At 43.3% G+C, this 19,959-nt stretch overlaps 1 protein-coding gene across 3 annotated transcripts in view; it reads right to left on the reverse strand.

Annotated features, from left to right (window-relative positions):
• The window catches only part of KDM2B (lysine demethylase 2B), a 115,464-nt gene that overhangs the window by 82,077 nt on the left and 13,428 nt on the right, over positions 1 to 19,959 (reverse strand). For all 3 annotated transcript variants that reach the window (XM_065646776.1, XM_065646777.1, XM_065646775.1), the window contains 2 exons: positions 17,036 to 17,082; positions 2,448 to 2,626 (listed from right to left, as the gene is read on the reverse strand). In XM_065646776.1, coding sequence (XP_065502848.1) covers positions 2,448 to 2,626; positions 17,036 to 17,082 — 226 coding nt within the window. The remainder of the gene's footprint in view (positions 1 to 2,447; positions 2,627 to 17,035; positions 17,083 to 19,959) is intronic.

Here is a 19,959-nt window from a genome sequence, read left to right on the forward strand (position 1 = left end):
ACCTACTGTGCTCTTCCTTCATTGTTCTACTTGGATATAGAATTCACCCAAGTTCTTGTCCAAAAGCCAAACTTTTAGGAAGCGCGGGCAGGAGAAAACAGTGCAAATTGAGCAATCGGGAACATACTGCCAGCAAGGTGAGAAAGAAATAGAAACTGAAAATTATTCAGGGACATTGAAACACAGCTCCTGTTCTGGCTGACCAGAGCATGGGCTGCAGTCTGTCTATCGCGGTCCCAGTGAGGAGAAACCCCTGACTCATCCTTTGGTCTGTTTTATGATGGAGCCTGCGCTGGAAACCCGTAACACTCCCTTCGGGTTATGCAAGTGCATCTCTTGTGCCAGGTTTCGAAACAAGGGGAAGCCTCAGCCAGCTTGGGCCGTCCCCCCAGGCAGGCTGTAGTGCTGCGTTCGGCCACAGCGTGGCTGCACATCCCGACCCAGCTCCAAAAATCGTCATGTGTGGATGAACCTCCATTCCTGGGTCAATAAGGACTGCAAGGCCTGCCCTAGGCGTTGGGGACAAAGCTGTCCCCTGATTGCATGCAGAAGAACAGAGAAGTCCCACTTAGCAGCCCCCTGAGTCTCCTGCCTGCTCAATCTTTTTAAAGACCCACCCAAGAACGTTATTTGTATGAGTCAACTCAATTCTTTGTATCCCCAGAATAGGGCAACTAGCACATGAAATTCTTGCAGATTGGGGCTGACTCCCATTTATTTCTCCATCTGCACCTGGTACTGTTGATAACACCCAGTACTTTGAGAAGAGGCAACAGGAGATAATGCAGCTAGTAGGAACAGGACCAATTGCATCAATATCACAATTGTGTGTGAAAATAAATTTGATGTTGGGATTCCGAAATAATTCCCACATTCTGATATTACAACCCACAGTCTTTACACAACAGGGAACATGAATCAAGTATTTCTGCCTTACGTGGGCTCAGAGAGCTCTGCAGAATTCAAGGGAACCACTTATACAAATATAGGATGTGACTAGTATCTGACTTTATGTCCTGGGCTTCCTCTCAGCACCCACTTCCCCAGCACCCTCTTTTCTGTTCCCAAGTACCTACTGGGATTGCAAATATCTCTTTCAGCAAGATCTAAATATTCCTGGTTTTACAAACAATTGTGCACTCAGGCCATATGAAACAGATATGAAGTATTCATTTACACATGTTAACAGGTATCTAATTGCATTTTTTCAGTTTTCAGCACCCAGGAAATTTGCACAGATGTTTTAAAAGCTCACTGAGCATGATGTGCTTGGGAAAACTGGGACTGGTTGAACACCAGAAACTCCCCAGAGCATTTCCGAACTTCCCACTAGTGTCTGGATGACAGCAAAAAAATGCTCAAACTTTTAAATATGTGCTTAATATTAAATTTGTGATATGTAACAGAACACAAAAGATTGCTTAAGAATTAATTCTACAAATCAGCAACTGGAGCTGCCATCTATTTTTCACCTGTTCAGGCAGAGGTGTGGTGTTTATATCATCTGCACAGGCAAGAGATGTCCCCAGCAAAAAAAACCTGCTGGTATAACTACAGTAGCATTTAGAAATGTGGAGGAGAAGAGTGTCTGACAACAAAACATCATAGAGCTATAGCTTCACACCCAGTAGTGACACGAGCAGAGAGAGAGGGAACGCGCAGCACAGACATTCTGCTTGGAGAAGTCCCTTTGTCCCCTGATCAACCAGGACTGATGCTCGAAGTCTCTGCCAAGCGTCCCGAGGAGATATTCTGAAACCTCCAATGCCATTTCCTCCATCCCTGTGTGTTACTGAGTCGATGCACTAACCCTCGCCCACACGTGGCTACATTTTAGTGATAAGTGAAATCATCTTTATTAGCAAGGTCACAGTTTCACTGCTGGTGACTCCATTGGGAAACCAAATCACAGGAGCCGTCTACCTTTAAAAAATGATACAAATCTGCCCCCTTCCTCTGACACCGCCAATTCTGACACAGCAGTAATTATGCTGATTTAATTAAATAACGTATAAATTTCTACATTTAATACATGTGTTTCCCAGTTTTTGCTTTGGAAGCCCCTGAACATTATTTAGTTAATAGGAGGGTTCATATATAAGGAATTTAAGCTTCCTTATAATAGCTTTAAAATTCCTCCTCCTTAGAGGACGAAAAACGATAGGTATTTAATTTTGGATGGAATTTCCCCTAAATACCTTGGAGGAACTTGCTATCTGTGCAAACTGAATGATTAAGAGCTCATCACATGTCTAATACCTGTAAATTAAGTTCCAGTGTCAAGGAGACCAGCTTTCCACCCAGGTGAAAAACAGATGCTAACACTAAACAGACAGGAGTTACAGGTACTTCACATCACCTTGTTTAAACTCCGTGTTTTATTTATTGCAAAGCAATTGGTGACTGGGGAAGCTGCAAATAAACACCAGCACCACAGGGTCCCTTACCACATTGGGCCGCTTGACAATGTTCTCCAGCTTCGTGTGACTGAACTCCAGGCTGATGACGTTGTAGAGCTTTTCACGCTGGGCTTCTGGCGTTTCGTAGTATCTCACAAACTGGGACATGCTCATTTCAACGCCCCTCTGCGTGTTCACGTCCATCACGTCCACTATCCGTCGGCTTCCTGCAAACACACAGAGACACTCTCAGAACATTTACCTTTGCTTTATTTATTTACATATGTATATAAATTCTCAGCAACTGCAGGGAAACTGTTATTAGAGGACAAGCAGAGACCAGCATCAGTCCCTCCATGGGTCCTGAGCAGCTCGAGCAGGGAACAAATTTGGACAAAGACTTTGTGTCCAGTGTGACACTGAACAAGTCACTTGTTCTCTCTATTTCAGAGAGACTGAGACATGAGGACTGACATGTGGACTGACATAAGCAGGAGTACATTAAAATCCATGCAGAAGCGATATAATATGGTAGCAGGGGGCATGCAAGACAAATAACTCTCCAAATCATACTCTGCAATTTTCTAAACATCCATATGCCTCTCAAGATGCTTTTACTCGTGTACAAAAATTATCCATAAAGAGCAACCTGCCTTGCATCACCGGGTGCTATAAACAGCCAAACACCTTATACAGAATGCTGAGTATTCCCAATTCCAGCCATCACCAGTGGAGATGAAAGCACTAAATGCCACAGAAGAGCAAACCCCGACTTTGGATCTCTGAACAAAAACTGCAGGACATACTTGCACCTCCTCGAGTGGCAGGCATACAAGTCTCATTAGCACCAGAATGTTGAACAGGAGTTTTACTTGAGCCTTCAGCTTCATATAGATTAATCCACAATCTTCTCTTCGGCCAACTGGAAGGTTTCACCTCTCCCAGCAATTTCATCATCCTAATTAGCAGTTCATTTGTGTGCGAGCAAACAAGAGCCCGTGAGAGACATGCCCCATTTCCATGAGAGGAGGATTCCAGCAAACAAACTCACAACGTTTAAAAAAAAATCACTCCAAAACCATTTTCACTGCTGAAGAAATACCTCAAAATAAATTGCAGTAAAACAAAATGGAGGGCCAATGTATTCCATCAGACGGAATTATTAATAATTATGGAACCTGGCCTATTGTGTGCTGGGGAGCAGTATTTCAGCAAGAGTGATCGTTTGGATTGCATCACTCCATTAAAAACATCCTTAGCCACTGATAGCAATGACAGTGACAGATGTGATAATGATTCTGGAAAGGAACTCAAGACCATAAAGCTTTGCAATCAAAGTGAAAAAAAAATACACAATGTAAATCTGGAGTAGTTCCACTGGCGGGTCAGTCAAACTCTTCAGTCCAAGGGCTGCAAACAGGATTTCATCCTCACTCTGAGGTTGGACTGTTTGTGGTGTCGCCACCTTGAGACAGGACAGGCAGAAAGTTCAGTGATGTGCAAAAAAGCACGAGAGTCTTTAAATTTGGTATTTACATGTTTGAAACAAAATCTAGTTTGGGGTTGGGGTTGTTCATTTGTTTGTCTAACTGTTTACTATCTAGGGGGGAAAGTATTTTTTCAACTCAATGGGTTAGCAACCAGGGTGAAGTCCTGCTCAACAGCCCCTGAATAAAAGTCAGCCTGATTTCTGGCCGGGATTAAACCGGTGGCTAAAGCCCAGAGAGGTTAAGTACATGGATACTGAAAAATTATATTTGAAGGACTGTGTGGCAGAGTCTAGGATGTGCCACATTACAGTCTAGGTTTGATCTCAGCTTTGCTGGAAGCGACCTTGTACAGCCTCTCAATTATCCCTCCTGAAAGGAAAATCAGCAGTTACCTGATGAATTAAAAATATGAGGCCCAGTTCAATAGCAGGTTTGTTAAATGTGCACGATTACCAATTACGGGCAGAAGAGCTAAGATTTGAATTGATAGTCTCTTGACTTCCAAATTAAAGAGTAATTTGAGGGGATGTTTTTCTCTTAAACCACAGCACTATCAAACAAGCCCATACATAATGATTCTTGGAGTACCGCTCGCAAAATTTGAGACGTATAATTACAAGTTAACAGCCTCGTGCTTCCTGCCCACTTCCTAGTGGTTCTGGCTTACAGCCAACTTTATCTCTTCTTTCCTGAAAAGATTCAGCTCTTTCTTCTATTTCCTGCCCCTAGGAGAAGGCTGAAAAATATCATCCAGAAGGGGAGACAGGTGAAGGACAAGGGAAAGAATAACACAGGGGCTCCAAAAAGCAGTGAGAGGCTGAGAGATCTCAGCTCAGGCTGGATTTCTGAATTTTACTTGCTGTACCATTTCTGTTAACCATTTCCTAGCTGCCACACTCTCGCCCTGTCCCCACTCGGCCAAGCCCAACGCGGCACTGGGTCCCAGCAGGATCTCAGCCACCCCGCAGCCTCCTCCGCTCGCAGGGACCGTATTCCTGGCTTCAGCTCATCCCTCGCTGCGCCTGGATTAACATATACCTGGATCCCCAGCTGGCACAGAGCATCTCCTCCTGCCGGCACGGGAAGCTCCGGTGCACCACGCATCGCCTCATCCTTGGCTTCCCAGGACTTTTTTCCAATACCTTGACCGGAGAACGTGTTTCCTCTCCCATGGCCGATCTGACTCAGGGGCAAAGTGGCGATGCTGAGGTTCACTGGAGGGGATTTTACAGCCTAAAGAAGAAATGTTTTCCTCCTCTCCTGCTGCTTGCTCATCAAGCACAAGCAAATCCCCAAAGGATCACGAAGACAGTAACTAAGAAACAAGCCAGCGCCATCTTTCACAAGAGGAACAGACACAAGCACAGAGGAGAGGGAAGAATCAGTTGCAGAGATGTAAGCTGGAAAACCAAATCAATCAGGAAATCTACTTTAGAACTATGCCTCATTTGAAACCTTAAAAAAATAAAGTTACTCCAGCCCACATTTAGTAAAATTAAAGGGAGGAATAGTATATATAATATTTTTCCCCTTTATTTAGAGGCCCAGTGACCAAGATGGTGTAAATGTTTTAGCAGATTAAATCCTACAACATTGCTATTTGTTGCAATATCGGTATTTTTTAATACAAAAACAGCTGGAGGAAAAATTACTTGTGTAGAGTGCCCAGCCTGTACAAGTCAGTTTGATTTGGAGATTTGCTCTTTTCTCTTCTGGGCTTCTCGGCAAAAATATTTTGAGAGCAACAGGGAGGTGTCCTCTAGTCAGAAAGAGAACTGCACTTCATGAATGCAGGTTACACAGGCACCTTTCCCGCATCAGCAAACACTTTCACAAATCACAGCTTCGCCGGGTCCACCCCAGGCAGTGATGGGCTCCAGCTCCCAAGTCATTCGGCAGAGTTCTCATCTACCTCCCCTGCAGAATCTGCACTCACACTTTGCTTCATGTATAGAACATTTCAGTGATTTGCCAGAGAGGGAACAGTGAATAGGAAATTCTAGGACTATAATAATCTCCTCTGGGGTCCAACGGTTGCTGTTTCCCATTCCTAAAAAGGTGAAGCGCTGCCTTCCCATGCCTTGACCTGAAATGACTTCAGACCTGCATTACCCAGGCTACCAGACTCCAGTCTTCAAAACAGCCCTCCCTCTTCCCTGACGTGGACTTAGCATCAATAACAGGAGCAGGGCAATCAAGAGGGAGTCCTTAAACAAAGCAAACACGAGCCAGGCAGTAGAATATGAGAAACGCACGGGAGGTGTGAATCAGAGGTGAAAATTACACCAGCGGTTTCCAGGCTGCTGCCTCGTCCCCAGCCACCGCGGGCAGAAAAAGGTGCGATTCTCCCACCGCAGAGGAATGACGAGATGTCCTTTCTGTAAGAATGATTATCAAGCCTGTCCATTAAGAGGATAAAGCTAGCTCAGGGAATTTTTTTAACCATCTGTGACTGAAGTGAGATCTGTGCCCAAGGTCCAGCATGGCATCTACAGCCAGAAGCCGATCTCAAACGCAGAGGGACAGGCCTGCTGGTCCTTTCTAATCTTTATGCTTCTTACTGGGAAAAAAAAATATCCTTGGTTTGTAAAGGAGGATTTTTGGCAGGGCCTTAGGAAATCTGCTAACTTCACTAGCAGGTTAATTGCACCTAAAGACCGAGGCTTTGACTTGCATGATGGTTAATCCCTCCAGAGCTCCTGGAGCTGGAAAGCACGTTTGCTTCTGCTGCCCACAGGACACCGACGACATCCCACACCAGCTGGGAGGGACGTGAATCAGGGCAGAAAGTCCTTGCTCAAGTAGAGCTATTCATGACATTCCCTGCATTTCATGCCCAGGGTGAGAACAACTTAAGAGAGACGCGTCCCTGTCCCATCGCTCCCAGATCCACCCCAGGGCACAGAAGAACAAAGGGCAGTAAGAGCCCAGTTTGGACACTCGCGCCCATCTCTCCCACATACCGCCTAGTTTGTTTTCTCTCCCAGTGTTTTCCCAGCCTGGTTCACCACCAGACAAGTATCCCCAACCCTCCCAGCTCCCCCTTTGCCGTGCTCTGCCTTTCCTCTTACACCCCCTCGCCCCGGTGTCCCCTCCAGCACAAGCATTTCACTGGGTTAAATTATTTCCTTCTTAGGGAGATGTAAAGCTACGAGTACCTGACACGTACCTTCCCCCTCCTTCCCCTCCTTGGTGTCTGCAGCTTCATCATTTGGTATAAAACTGCCAAATTGCAATAACCCACGTTATTAGGGTTTTTTTCAAGCAAAAAAAGGTATTTAGAGCATATCCACAGAAAGAGCTTAAGCCAGCAAGAAGTCTTAAGCCTTAATGCTACAGGACTAGACTAAAGAAAGAGGCTCAGGGCAAATAATGTGTTTTAGTGGCATTATATAGAATGGCATTATATAGAATCAATTAGTATCCTTACATCTACCCAAAACATCAACTGTTAATTTTCACTGATTTTTTGAAACTTCAGCTAGTGAAAAATCACATGGAGAAAAAAAAGTATTATAACGTTCATTCAAAGCAGATTTACTGCTGTTTATATCCAGACATGAATGACTGTTTTTAGCAAAACTGTCCCAGTTTAACAAAGATTTTTTTTAAGAGTTTGACTGTGTTAGGCAAAGGACAAACTTAAAGAGAGTTCAAACAGGAAACTCAGCTCTAAAAATAGAAATGGTTCTACTTCCAAAATGGCAAGTCAGCGGACATGCTAAACATAGGCAAGCGAGTGTTACAATATTTCATTTTTTGTTTCTAAGAGCCAAAAGAAACAGCAAAAAAAGCATCAAATACCTTATATTTATTTATTTTGTTGCACAGAAGCTCTAATCCTGGTCCAAGGCTCACTCGCCAGGCTCTGGCGCACAGCTCCCCGCTGGAAACTCAGGACAGAGGTAGAATTCTATACCCATCACGTCTTAGCCCAGCATCCCTTAGTGCTGAGAGCTAAACCAGCATTAACTAACTAACTAACTAACTAAATATATATACATATTCCTCCACCTCTCTGTGAGAGAGGAAGACAATGCGAATTTCCTGCCAGTTCAACTTTCTGAACCACCTCACTGCAAGGGAGGGAATGAGCAGGACAGCAGTTCAGACTTAATTGGTATGGCAAAAAATCAAGCTGTTAGATGCACGGGGAAAAGAGACACTGCACCAGGGCACATAACAGGCACCAAGAGTGAAAACTAGATGCCAGTTTAGATGACAAAAAGATAGCCTGGTACTAGAGCGCAGCACGGGAATTAGAGGGACAAGTTTCTATTTCCAGCCTGTCAGGGACACTGGGCAAGTTTTAACCTCTGCCCTGGGTCCTGGTTTCGTGATACAAACTGTTCGCCAATACTCAAGAAACTGCTGAGGCTTAAATAATTTTTTTAAGCAGGGTCGGCTCCCTGCCTTTGCCAGCACAGCTCCGCAAACACGGGAGAGGGATGCGCGTCCAGCGCCCACCGGGGGAAATCACAGCGACAGGAACCACAGCCCCGACGGCTGCTTCTGACAGCGCAGACCCGAGCTTTCCTTCCTGAACAATCAGCTAGTTAAGAGGCACAAACCCAGTGCATGGTAAATGAGGCGATGTCCCCTGAACGTCTGCAATACACCACTTTATACGGAGAGATTTCCACTCTACATGTGCGGTGCTTCACCTTAGTATTGGTGGATGCCAAAGTCCCGGATGATTTCTTCACAGCTGCTGCAAACTGCTTCAATTTTTAACAAACCACGCAGAGCCCTCAGACTGTAGGAAAATCACTAATGTAACCTTCACTTGAAAAAAATCCATTCAGAAACTCTGAAGTCTAGTTTCTAATTTTAATTCTGCCCAGGAGAGAACACAGCGCAGCTCCACAACTTTGTAATTCTTCCTAGACTTGAGCAAATAGGGAACAGAAACGGCTCAGAAATCACATTACATTGTCTGATCAACATATGCGACTGCTGGGGTCCCATGAAGAACTAAGAGATCCCGCGATAAACAAACAAAACCCATCTGGCAAGTCCTGCTGGTCCTGCTTACAACAAAGTAAGTCGATCTCTCTATCATGATGGGTTCACAGTTGGTAAGAGCATCCTAATAGCACTTTCTGGAGCCTGGAAGGATTTATCTGTCCTTCCTCACAACCACAGTGAGATCAGGGAGTACAGCAGCCTCACCAAAGAAAGAGGGATACAAAGAAAACAGGAGAGGTCGCTCAAGGGAAAAGAAAGAAAAAAAAAGACAGACAAAAGGATGAGCCAGTAAGTCCTCAATGCTGTACTTAGACCTGCTAGACAGAATTGGAATGAATTGCTTCAGTAAAACAGCAGCTTTTTTTTTTTTTTAATTGTCCAGATGTTTCCTCCTTGTAGTTCTCACATTTAAAAAGAAATGCAACAGCCAGAAGTCTGGCCAGCTCGCACTAACAGTACTTATAAGCCCTTTTGTTGACAGACCGTGGTTTACTCCGTCCTACCTTACAGGAACTTGGAAATTATAATTTTCAGCGGTAACATTTACTTGCTGATTTTAGTTGAGCTCTGACTTAGCAGATTTTCCAATTACAGAGAAGCTTCAGAGCATGAAGCACACGGGCAGTCCCAACAGCACGACTGTGAGGACACGTGGAACTCGATTTTAAAAACAAAGTGTTTTTTAAAAGCAGTGAGAGATTTTAAAACAAGTCTTGGCCACAAAACAACACGACGGAGGAACTATTTGTTTTTATAAAGACTGGATCTCAAAGACATGTTGCTGTAACAGTGCAAATAGCCTTATAACATCTGAGACGAATCACTGGCCTTGGCCTACGCTGGCTTTGGATTTTTCATTTTTTCCCTTGAAAAAGTACGTAGCTAGGTACATAACTCGGCTCCCTTCAAGCATAGATGTTGGGTTTGGATCCTCAGATCAAGGGGAACAGCACTGACATGCCATTATTTTACAGTCACTTGTGAGGAACATCCAAGCTCAGCCTCATCCTCAAGGAGCCGTTCTGATCCATCCTCACCGAGCCCTGGATCCCCCTGCTCCTCTCAGACAGTGCGGACGGGTCCTGTCTCTTGTGGGTCTCAGTCCCTTGATGAATTTACGGTGCAACTCACAGGCTCCAGAGACTGGGGAGCCCCCAGTCTGAATCCTCACAGGATGAAGAACATCTTAACAATATGGTTTTTTATAAAACTACACAGAGATTGGCATTCCAAACCACAGCAACAACGAGGATGCTTTCGCTAACTCCATTTTGGTTAATACTCCAACAGTCCCGCTTAGATGAAAAGGAAAAAAAGCAGAACTCGGAGAGCAAGGCAGGCACAGATCACACCGTGAGGCACAGAAAAACTGTGAGCAACAAGAGGAGAAATCTTACAATGAATGGAAATATTTCACGCGAGTACCTCCCCTCCCGTGAGATCAGTGCTGACACCCTCCCCTAGCAGAGCCTGGTCCACTGTGTTGCAAAAAACGCATTATTTGGGCCCCAGGAACAGAGCAAAGACCTCACTGCTTCCTCCTCGTCCCTCCACACAAGACTCCTGGAGATTCAGTGGCCAATGACTCCTGACTCGGCTCTTCTGCCCTTCCCGAGGTGCCATCCCCATTCCCTGGACAAACCCCGCACGTGTCCGCCCCGGCCGAGGTGCAGATTGTCCCTCCTCCAGACAGCCCGTTGGGTTTGGGGGAGCACCCCTCACAACACAGCTCCTCTAATGAGCCTCTCTCCTACCTCCTCTCCGTCTCCAATTTCACAACTTCCTTGAAACAAATGGAGCGTCGCTCTATAGAAAAAGCAACGCTGGGTCTCTATTCAGCAGAAATGATGGAAAAGTTTCCTGAACTGCAGTGGGCGGCTGCTTTGTCCTTCTTTTCTATCTGCATGGTTAATTTTCTTTCACAGGATGGAGCACTGAACATTGATTAAGACAAAATTTCCCCTACTTGCCCGCAGACCACACTACGAGCCTCTCGACTTGCTTTGTAGTTCAATGTGAATTCAACCATGATACAATTTTCAGAGCAGGTTGGTTTGAGAGGGGGAGCAAACACACAGGAGGAAAGAACCAAAAAAATCACTAGGAAGCAGTTACTCACTTATCTGGTTTGCGTTCAGCTTTTTTGAGCAGCTGCTAACAAAGAGCCGAACACGTTTGCACAGCCAGCTTGGGAACCGTTGTGCTAACACACCAGAAGAACCGTTTGCTAAGGTAAAAGAAACATTTTACGTGGTTTCTGCCCTCCCTCCTGCCTTTGCCCACTTGGTCTGCAGTCACCACCACCACAATTTTCTCTTCTGTGGAGACACCATCGATGATGCTCGATTCAGTACTGAATTAAATTTACACATATGTATATGTATTCATCTATACATGTGTGTACAGTTTTATATATATATAAAAATCACATTTTACAAGCCCAGAATAATCAATACCTACAATGCTTGCATCTCTTTCCACTCTCCTTTCATTATCATCTACTTCCAGAAACACGGATTAGGGAGGTTCTTGTCTTTCTGTGAAGTATCTGGTGTGTACATTCTCATTTTAGCTGGAGTTCCTGGCGACTACAGTAGCATATGTATTTAACAGAACAAAAATGGCTAGATACAGAGCCTCACGTAGCTTATGGCTGTTACATACACTTGACGGGCAGTAATCCTTTTGGTCCCAACTGAATTTAAATTATTTATATCAGCCTGCTTACATTAGCTAGTGAGGGAACTTGCTCCACCCCGTTCCAGCCCTGCAGAGCAGAGGCTGTGGCTCACCACACTCGGTACATCATTTACAGTTTACAGGAAAACTAGAAACTGAGGCTCCCCAAATGCTGTTTCCAGCACCGTGCTGAAGAGGCGCCTGAGCAGATCACTTCACCTTTCAGCCCCGTTTCCACCTGGGAAGAGACGATCACACCATTTCCTGGGCACCATCACACCATGGAATTGCAGTTACTCCCACAATGAGCAAAATGTTGTGATGCCCAACTTCAGAAAGCTTGCTTATGGCTCTCCCCTGTGAAAAAGACCTTAACAGCCAGTAAAATACGCCTCTGCAGGTCTAATTTCTTCCACTGATGTTAAAGAAAGCTCAGCTGCCCACTTCAGTGCGCTACGATGAAGTTCTTAACACCTTATTCGCTTAGTGAATAAACCATGAGCAGGGGTATGACAGCAAACGGCATCTCCTCCAGAACCAATCCTGTCAGCAGCATTTGCGGGGCCAAATGCCTCTAGTTATAGGGCTTTTTCCTTGCAAACATCTAGGATTTAATAATGTAATTCATTTTATGATCTTTCTCCACTGACACCACGATTAGAAGCTCATAGCTCAGGCACAGACCTTCACACAAATTTCTTTAAACACTCAATTTGCAACAGAAATATTTGGCTCACCTCCTGTTCTTACAGTGTTTCTAACGAGAAAGCAAAACCCAGCAATAATCAGGTATCTCTTCAGCTACTCCCAGCAAAGAAAGCAGCAGGGTGTGTAGAGCCTTGGTTTTCCTTTCACCCTTTGTCTTGGAGATCAAAGCCTGCTGCCAGGTCTTCAAAGATTTGATAGAATCACAGAAATCAAATATTGAAATGATCTATTAGGTACCATCTCGTGTATTATCTCCTTGGGCCTGGTGAAGATTGCTCTCTGCAACAGTTTTCCGAGCTTTGTCCTGTTTGCTCTTAACCGCCATACCTCGACGCACAAACTTTATCACAATTAAAAGCTTTGCTGCTTTCAACTTTACTTGGATTCTTTATACAAGAGGAAAACACCAAAGCCTTTCAACACAGTTGTGAACACAGCAACTAAGTGAAGGGAACTAAACATTTTCTATCCATGTCAGCCTTATGGCACACTCCAGTCTACAGCATCAGATTTTAACAGCAAAATACACGACTGACAATACATTCTTCACTGCTCCTACACTTCTTTTAATTCTATAAATAAACCCTAAGTGAGTTAGTTAAATAAAATCTATCAGTGAGTTGATGTCAGTTGTTAGACCACCCCATGAATAGTGCAAGTCCTGTACTTGCGCTGTTCCCACTGACACAATGCCCGGCCGGGCACGCCGAATTCCACACAACAATGCTGCTGATCCCACCGGAGCGACCGCTGCGCTCGCAGCTTTAACCTCTGCAGCCCGGGGATCACAACCTCTCAAAGTCTCTTTTTTTTCCCCTTACAATCCTCAGCACGTTTGGAAATGGCCCCTTTCGCCACTCGCCGGGATTTTCGGTTTGTGTGCCACCGAATCCCGGCGTTGACACTCGTCCCGAAATACACTAAATAAACCACCATCACTTCCTGGCACACAAAGCCACACCAGCCCGTAGAGAGGAGGCAATGAATGTTACAGACCAGCAGCGCCGCTTAGTTTTATTTAGTGGTTTATTTAGTTTATTTAGGCACGAGGCTAAAAGCCGTGGCCTAGAGACATCATTGGTGGAAGAAGCCAACGAGAGACGCCTGGAAAACATCAATTATTCTGTACAGCTGCTGCTTCTGGGCATTAGCAATAAGTCACTCAGAATCACAGTCTGAGGAAAAATTAGTAATTGCTATTGTGCTGTCCCAGCACTTACCACTTCACATACCTGTTACTCCCCATAATCGGTTTTTCAGCTAAACTGACCCCCTTTTTTAATTTTTTTTTTTTTGTAAAGACACTTCTGGAGTGATTCTAGAGAGCTCTGTGACTTACATTTACATGGCTCCACACCAGCAGGGCATGCCAAGAGTGAAAAATTAGGAGCCTGCAAAAATCACACTTAACAGATTTTAGTGCAGCTGTGGCAGATGTTTAAGGAGACATTAAGAGGGCCAATGACCCTCTTAATCAAATTTTAAATCAGCTTATGAAGAGATTACATCGACATTTTGTCCTTCAGAATTAGCAGTCAAATCTACCTTACACAATGAAATTACAAAGCTTAAGAGTTGTTAAATCACGACAGAGCCTTTCTTCTTCCAAGAGTCGTCTCAAGTTCCTGAGCGGGCCAGTAACTCCTCTGCTCTCCTCCATTTGTGCTCTTGGCTCAAAGCCACTGCAGAGATCAGACAAATTCCAACCGCTGAAATTAATCCACTGTCTCAGGTTTAAAAAGTATCCAGGATATCTTTCGTATGGAGGTCGGAGTCTCGTTATAACCACTTTCCAGCTGTGCAGTTTAAAGCGTTTGTTCTCTAAAATAAAGCAACTGCACGGGAAGAGTGTTTCATCACACACGTTACACGTTATACATTACACATAGGTGCACATTCATGCACATGGATGTGCTGGTCATAAACATCACCCAACTAAATTACAGCTGGTATTGGCACGTTTTAAACAACGAAAACAAACAAACAAAAAATCCAACAAGCAATGGAAATGTTTCTTTGGAAGTCTGGCAAAATACTAAAAAAGAAAATAGACGCCTAAGCCCAAGTAGGCACAAAAAAAAAAAAATTATCACCCCCCCTCCCCTTTTTTTTTCTGCTTGTTATTGACACAGACTACGGTTTTCAAAGGGAAATTTTAAAAGCTAGGCTACCAATTGTCCTTATTTCCTTGTTACTTACAGGTACCCAAACATGGAGATGACACCATAATCATATTATAAATAGAAAGTAAGATTTCAGAATAATTGGAGACCAAAGGCTCAGTAACTTCCTATGGAACTGATGTGCTTTGGAAAAACCCAGCACCATCTCTTTGAAATGTTCTATAACAAATGCATTTCCCCTGATTCGAAGAAGAAACGAGGAAAAATGATAGGTTTAAATAGCACCAAAATACTATAATGATGAGCACTTAAAAAAAAAAACAAACCAGTTTACACAGAACACAACATTTTTCAAGCTATGTTCTCTATCAACTCCCACGCACATTCAGATGCAGAGTTATGATCATCCCACTTCATATTCACAAAACATCATTCCCCTCCCAGGTTCAGCAAAACCTTGAATAAGTTTTGAAAACACTGCGCTTCAGAAACACAGATACCTGGAGGTTCAGGCAAGATCTGAGGAGTCTGCTATAAATGCAGGGACAATCACAAGAGGTATTAATAAAACAAGAATTTTCACCTGCTTTATTTGAACATTAGATTGTGAGTGCAACATATATTAAGCTAAAACTAGAAAAACTTCTCAGCAACGATATGCAACAGGAAAATTGCTCACCAGTATTTCCTGAAATCATTAGGAGATAATTTAGAAATGAGGCACGGAGACAGGAATTGCCCCCGTGTGCTCTCAGTGTCAACGTGGCCGTTAACGTCCGGCACAAATTCCAGAGCGACAGAAACGATTTGCCATAAGAACCAGGATTTTTCAGGTGTAACCTACAGTCAATTTCCCAAATATTTCAGGTCTTTTGAATCAAACTTTCCACCCGCGATGCCAGAAGTCATCAACGTATTAAAAAAAGACAGCAGGTGACAATGTTCTTGACCAAATTACAGGCTCAGCACAATGACTCCAAAGGGGACTTTGTCCAAACACAATAAAAAAAGGCCCGTGACGTGCGGTACCTGGCCTAGAGTGTATCCATGGATTGCTGAACCAGCTGTGAGAAACCACACACTTTTACATTAAAGTTAATCTCAGAGTTAATTATGATTGTTATTTCTGCTCCATTGTTTTATAAATCTCATTTTATTTATAAATATCCTCTTTCTCTGCTGGCCCTGTACACAGGAATCTCCACCCCCCCAATATTTCAAGGGACATCAATCTTGAGGAAACGCAACTCCCACACTTTGCCTGTTATGCAGGAAAAACAATGTTGTTATGCAACACTACGCTGGTCCAAAACATCTCGAAGTCAGACCCCAACTTCAGCAGAGACAGGAATGGCAGTTTATCAGCTCAGAACAAATTCACACAAAATAGCAAACAGATAATTAGAAGTTTTATGCACAAGGCTCCTCCGCAGCAAAAAGAGCTATTCTGTACTTAAAAATGTGCATGTGCAGGTACCTAGGAAATCCATCAAATTTAGGACTTTCGAATACCTTAAATGATATCCTAATTGAACTGCAGATTGACCAAGAGAAATGCCACCAAACAGCACTTCGCACACCACTTCCCTCACATTTTCTGCCAAAGAGGTTTGTGGCTCTTTTTTTCCCTAACTTATAAATGGTCATAAACAAAGCACCATAGCCAAGTTTTGTTTGTGAAGGAAGGTTATCAGAGATAACCCCTCTCTCACAGATAACCCCCAGCGACCAGAAATGAGGCACAAGTTCCTCTCCCTTGTTTTTCTTAACTACATCTTTTCCAGACTTGAGATTCCTATTGATTGTTAAATTCAAGAGTAATTTTCAAAGATTTGTCTTTCAGAATGCAGCAATTGGGATAATTTAAAAGATTAATTCCTGCCACAACACGTGTAAATAAAGCCAGCAAGTTCTAAATAGCAAGAATGCAGTTGAAAGGCTCGGTGAAGGACGGCAGCTAACACAGCCAGCGACGACTTCACAGAGTGCACTATCACTATCCAGTAACAATTTCAGATAAACGATAAATAACACATCCATCTTCAGGAAAAGCAGATTTCAAAGAAACATACTGTATCATCTCCTACTGAAAATGTAGCTTTTCTTAGAGCTAAAAAAAAAAAATTCTTTTGCAAAAATTGCTAGGAAGTATATGATGATTACAGTCATCGCTTCTCTGGTTTGTGTCTTATCAAAAGTCAGGTGGTTTGCACGGCTTTGTGCTCCGTCTCTCTTGGCAACCTCTCCTCAAAGCGCTGACCTGGCCTGACACTGATAAAGACGGTGGGGAGAGCACAGGCAAAAGGTGACATGGCTCCAATCAGACCTTTTACAAACAGATGCTCTACAACAGATAAAAAATAAAAAATAGGACCGCAATCAATAGAGCTGCTGCTTTCCAGGATCACAAAAGTGTATGTAGGACACCTGTAAGGAGCAAAAGCTTTCGCTCTCTTTCAAATGGCCAATTATCCAGCATGAGATCAGAGTCTGGTCAGTGCAGCTACTAATTAGGGTTCTCCCAGCCTTTTTAATTTACAAATTGCTCCTCCATGCCTTCTCCCAGATTTTGAGAGTTATCACAAATGTCTACAAACACAACTGGACAAGTATTTCAAAGCAATTCTGTTCTGTATAGAGTTAATCCCGCGCATTCAAAATAACTTACCCACTAATAGCTTCACATCTCTGACGGTGAAATCCGGGTCAGGCATTCTATAATTAGCAAAGAAAGCAATGTTAAATACCGTCAAGATAAGTATGGGTACACTTTTGTTACCATAATAAAAGAGACATAAATGTATAGTGCTCTTTGTCCGTGATGCAGTAGGTGGAACCCAGCAAGGCCGTTGGGAAGTGTGGACAATGCAAGTTTTAATGACGTACATCTCATCTTTGCATGGGCAAGTGTATAAAAGTTTCTCTCCCTGTAATGAAAGAGGAGACGAGGTGTCTTTTCAAGTGCTCTCTAGCAGCACTGGAGCGGGAGGGAAGGGGCTGGAGGTGATTCCAATAAAATCCTAAACCTTTACACCTCGTTCCTGCTAAGCAATCGCAGCGCTTTGCAACTGGTGGCGCCTCACAGATATTCCCTAAGGTGAATATCGTCAATACAAACTGAGGCATAAAACAAGCAATTTGTTCAAAGTCACATCATCACAGATTGGATTCACCGCTTGGAAATAAAATATCAAAAGTAATGAATTACAGACCCTTTGTTTAATGACTGTTCCAAACCTCCCTGACTGGCAGAAGACGACCAGGCTTTATTTGGTGGGAAGGGAAATTGTTGTGCAATTCAGTCTGGGCTAACGCAGAGCAAATTAAATGGCAGCATAATTGGTTCACCCATGTTGATTCATTTATAAGATCATTTCTAGCAGAGGCAATGTTTTAGGCTTTAATGTAATTAGACAACAGCCCAGTACATTGAGTTAAGTGAGTTCTACATGTCAGGTAGAGAGTAAAATTCTGCAACATATAGACTAGACAGAAAAAGAAAACAAAACCAGTAGTGCAGTTTAAAAGCTGATTCACTTCACCTTTGTGACAGCATTTCACACTCCAAATTGCACAAAAACTGGGTAAGGAATTGTAGTGAAAAACAGCCCTGCGGGAGCTGCCACCCGGGTGCTTGGTCCCTCTTGTACTGCCTTGGGTGGAAGAGAAATCACTTGCTTCTGCTCATAAAGCACTTTTGACATAATTCTGTTAGAAATCAGAATGATCCAGCCCACAGGCAATCTTTTAGAGCAATAGGGTTTTGCTATTAAGAAAACACTGAAAGGTAAAGTTTAAAAATGCATTTACTGCCATTCTTGAGAACTATTTGCCAAATTCTGTTTGTCCACTTTCTTTTACCCTTATCACCTTCCTCTGGTGGGATGCGGAGGCTGGACAGTATCTTCTGTTAGTTCTTCGCCAACCCTCACATCTTTGCATTTAACTGCAAGGGCCCCACAGCTTTGGAATTCACTCCCTTGCCAGAATGAAGCAGCCTGAATCTACTGACCTTCAGGGTTCATTCAGAGCTCATCTTTTTTTCCAAGTACTAGAAAATCAAAAGCAGGGGAAGGAGGAACTATTTGTGGACGACAAGGACATGCAAGGCTCATCTTCAAATGCCACAGCTTGCCTGTATTTTATGTCAGACACGTGGAACAATTAGATGGACAATCTTTTTCACATTTGTATAAATCAAAATAAAAATCAATAACCAAGATAGATAACAACCCTACCCAGATGCAGACAAGCAAATCCAGTCTTTCTCAGAGCTACAGCAGCAACCAACAATAAATGTTACTCAAACTGGAAGAATACAACACTTGCTAACAACAAAACTGCATGTTTAGCTCTTTGGAGAGCACATCTAGAATATCCTTGTTTTTTTTCTCTGTTGGTCCATTTGTTTTTCTACATATAAATCGAGAATACCAACAATGCAAGAACTGAGCAGAGATTTTTTTTTCATCACTGTTATGCAATTTTCAGGCCAATGCATCTTGCATAAGAACACTACGAATGGATCCAACGATTTCATATATCATAAAAAAAATAGGTGAAGAACAGTATAGCAGGATGACTTCACACCAAAATATGACTGACTACATTGAAGATTTTCAGCATTCTGTTATACACAAACCACGTTGCCCCAAACAGAAAAGAAATGCAAACAGCTCAGGGTGCACTGGTGCAAACTTGCATTTCAGTAAATGTTTAAAGATTTGCTAGAGAAGTCTCCTATTCAGGCCCTAAGAGGACGGGCGCTGGCTAGCATACGTATCTGATTAACCACAACACAATGCAAGATGACCCCTGTTCAGATACCAGAGGGAACGTCTCTCCAAACAGCATTTTCTCTCCAAGTTACAACCCTGGAAACAGCCAATCAACCCTCCAAGGAAAACAGCTCCTCTCCTGCCACGAGATCACAGGTGGACTTTCCTGCTCCTGGCGATCCAAGTAACAGTTCACAGTGGTCAGAAATACAAGGGAAAGCAATTTTCACGGTTTCATTATAAAACTGGAGACGTTTGTAAAGCTGGAGAAGACCCAGTAAAGCACCATTTCCTCCAGAGCCTCAAGTGGAACATGAGGTTCCCAAGTTTCATCGGCAAATGACTCAGATCTAAAGGCAGAGCGTCCAGACTCGCTCTGGTGATGAAAGATGGCAGACGGCGACACTTGTCATTTCAAGCAATAAATGTCAGGAAGGTGAGGCTGAAGGTTCCCAATGTTTCGGATCGGTCCTGCAGGTTTCAATATTACGTTGATATTGCCTGAATACACTGCACACAGCAGGTGCGTACCTACACATCCACAACACTCATGCACTGCATGCCAGCTGCTCTTGATAGATATGTGCAAGAAGTGGAGATGTAAATAAAATTAAATCAAATTGTGTTATCCTGCAGAGTGTCAAATAGGAAAGTTCGCTCATGCATTTCACTTCTTTCATTTAAAATACACATAGACTGTGCTTCCAATCTTCTCTCCCTCTAGTGACATTTATGCCCAAGTGTATACTATTCCTTTACAACATCATTTCAAAATAAGTCATGCCCATTTAAATAAAAAATATTAGAATGTTGA

This window comes from Caloenas nicobarica, chromosome 16 (assembly GCF_036013445.1).
Source record: "Caloenas nicobarica isolate bCalNic1 chromosome 16, bCalNic1.hap1, whole genome shotgun sequence".
Classification (NCBI taxonomy): Eukaryota; Metazoa; Chordata; class Aves; order Columbiformes; family Columbidae; genus Caloenas; species Caloenas nicobarica.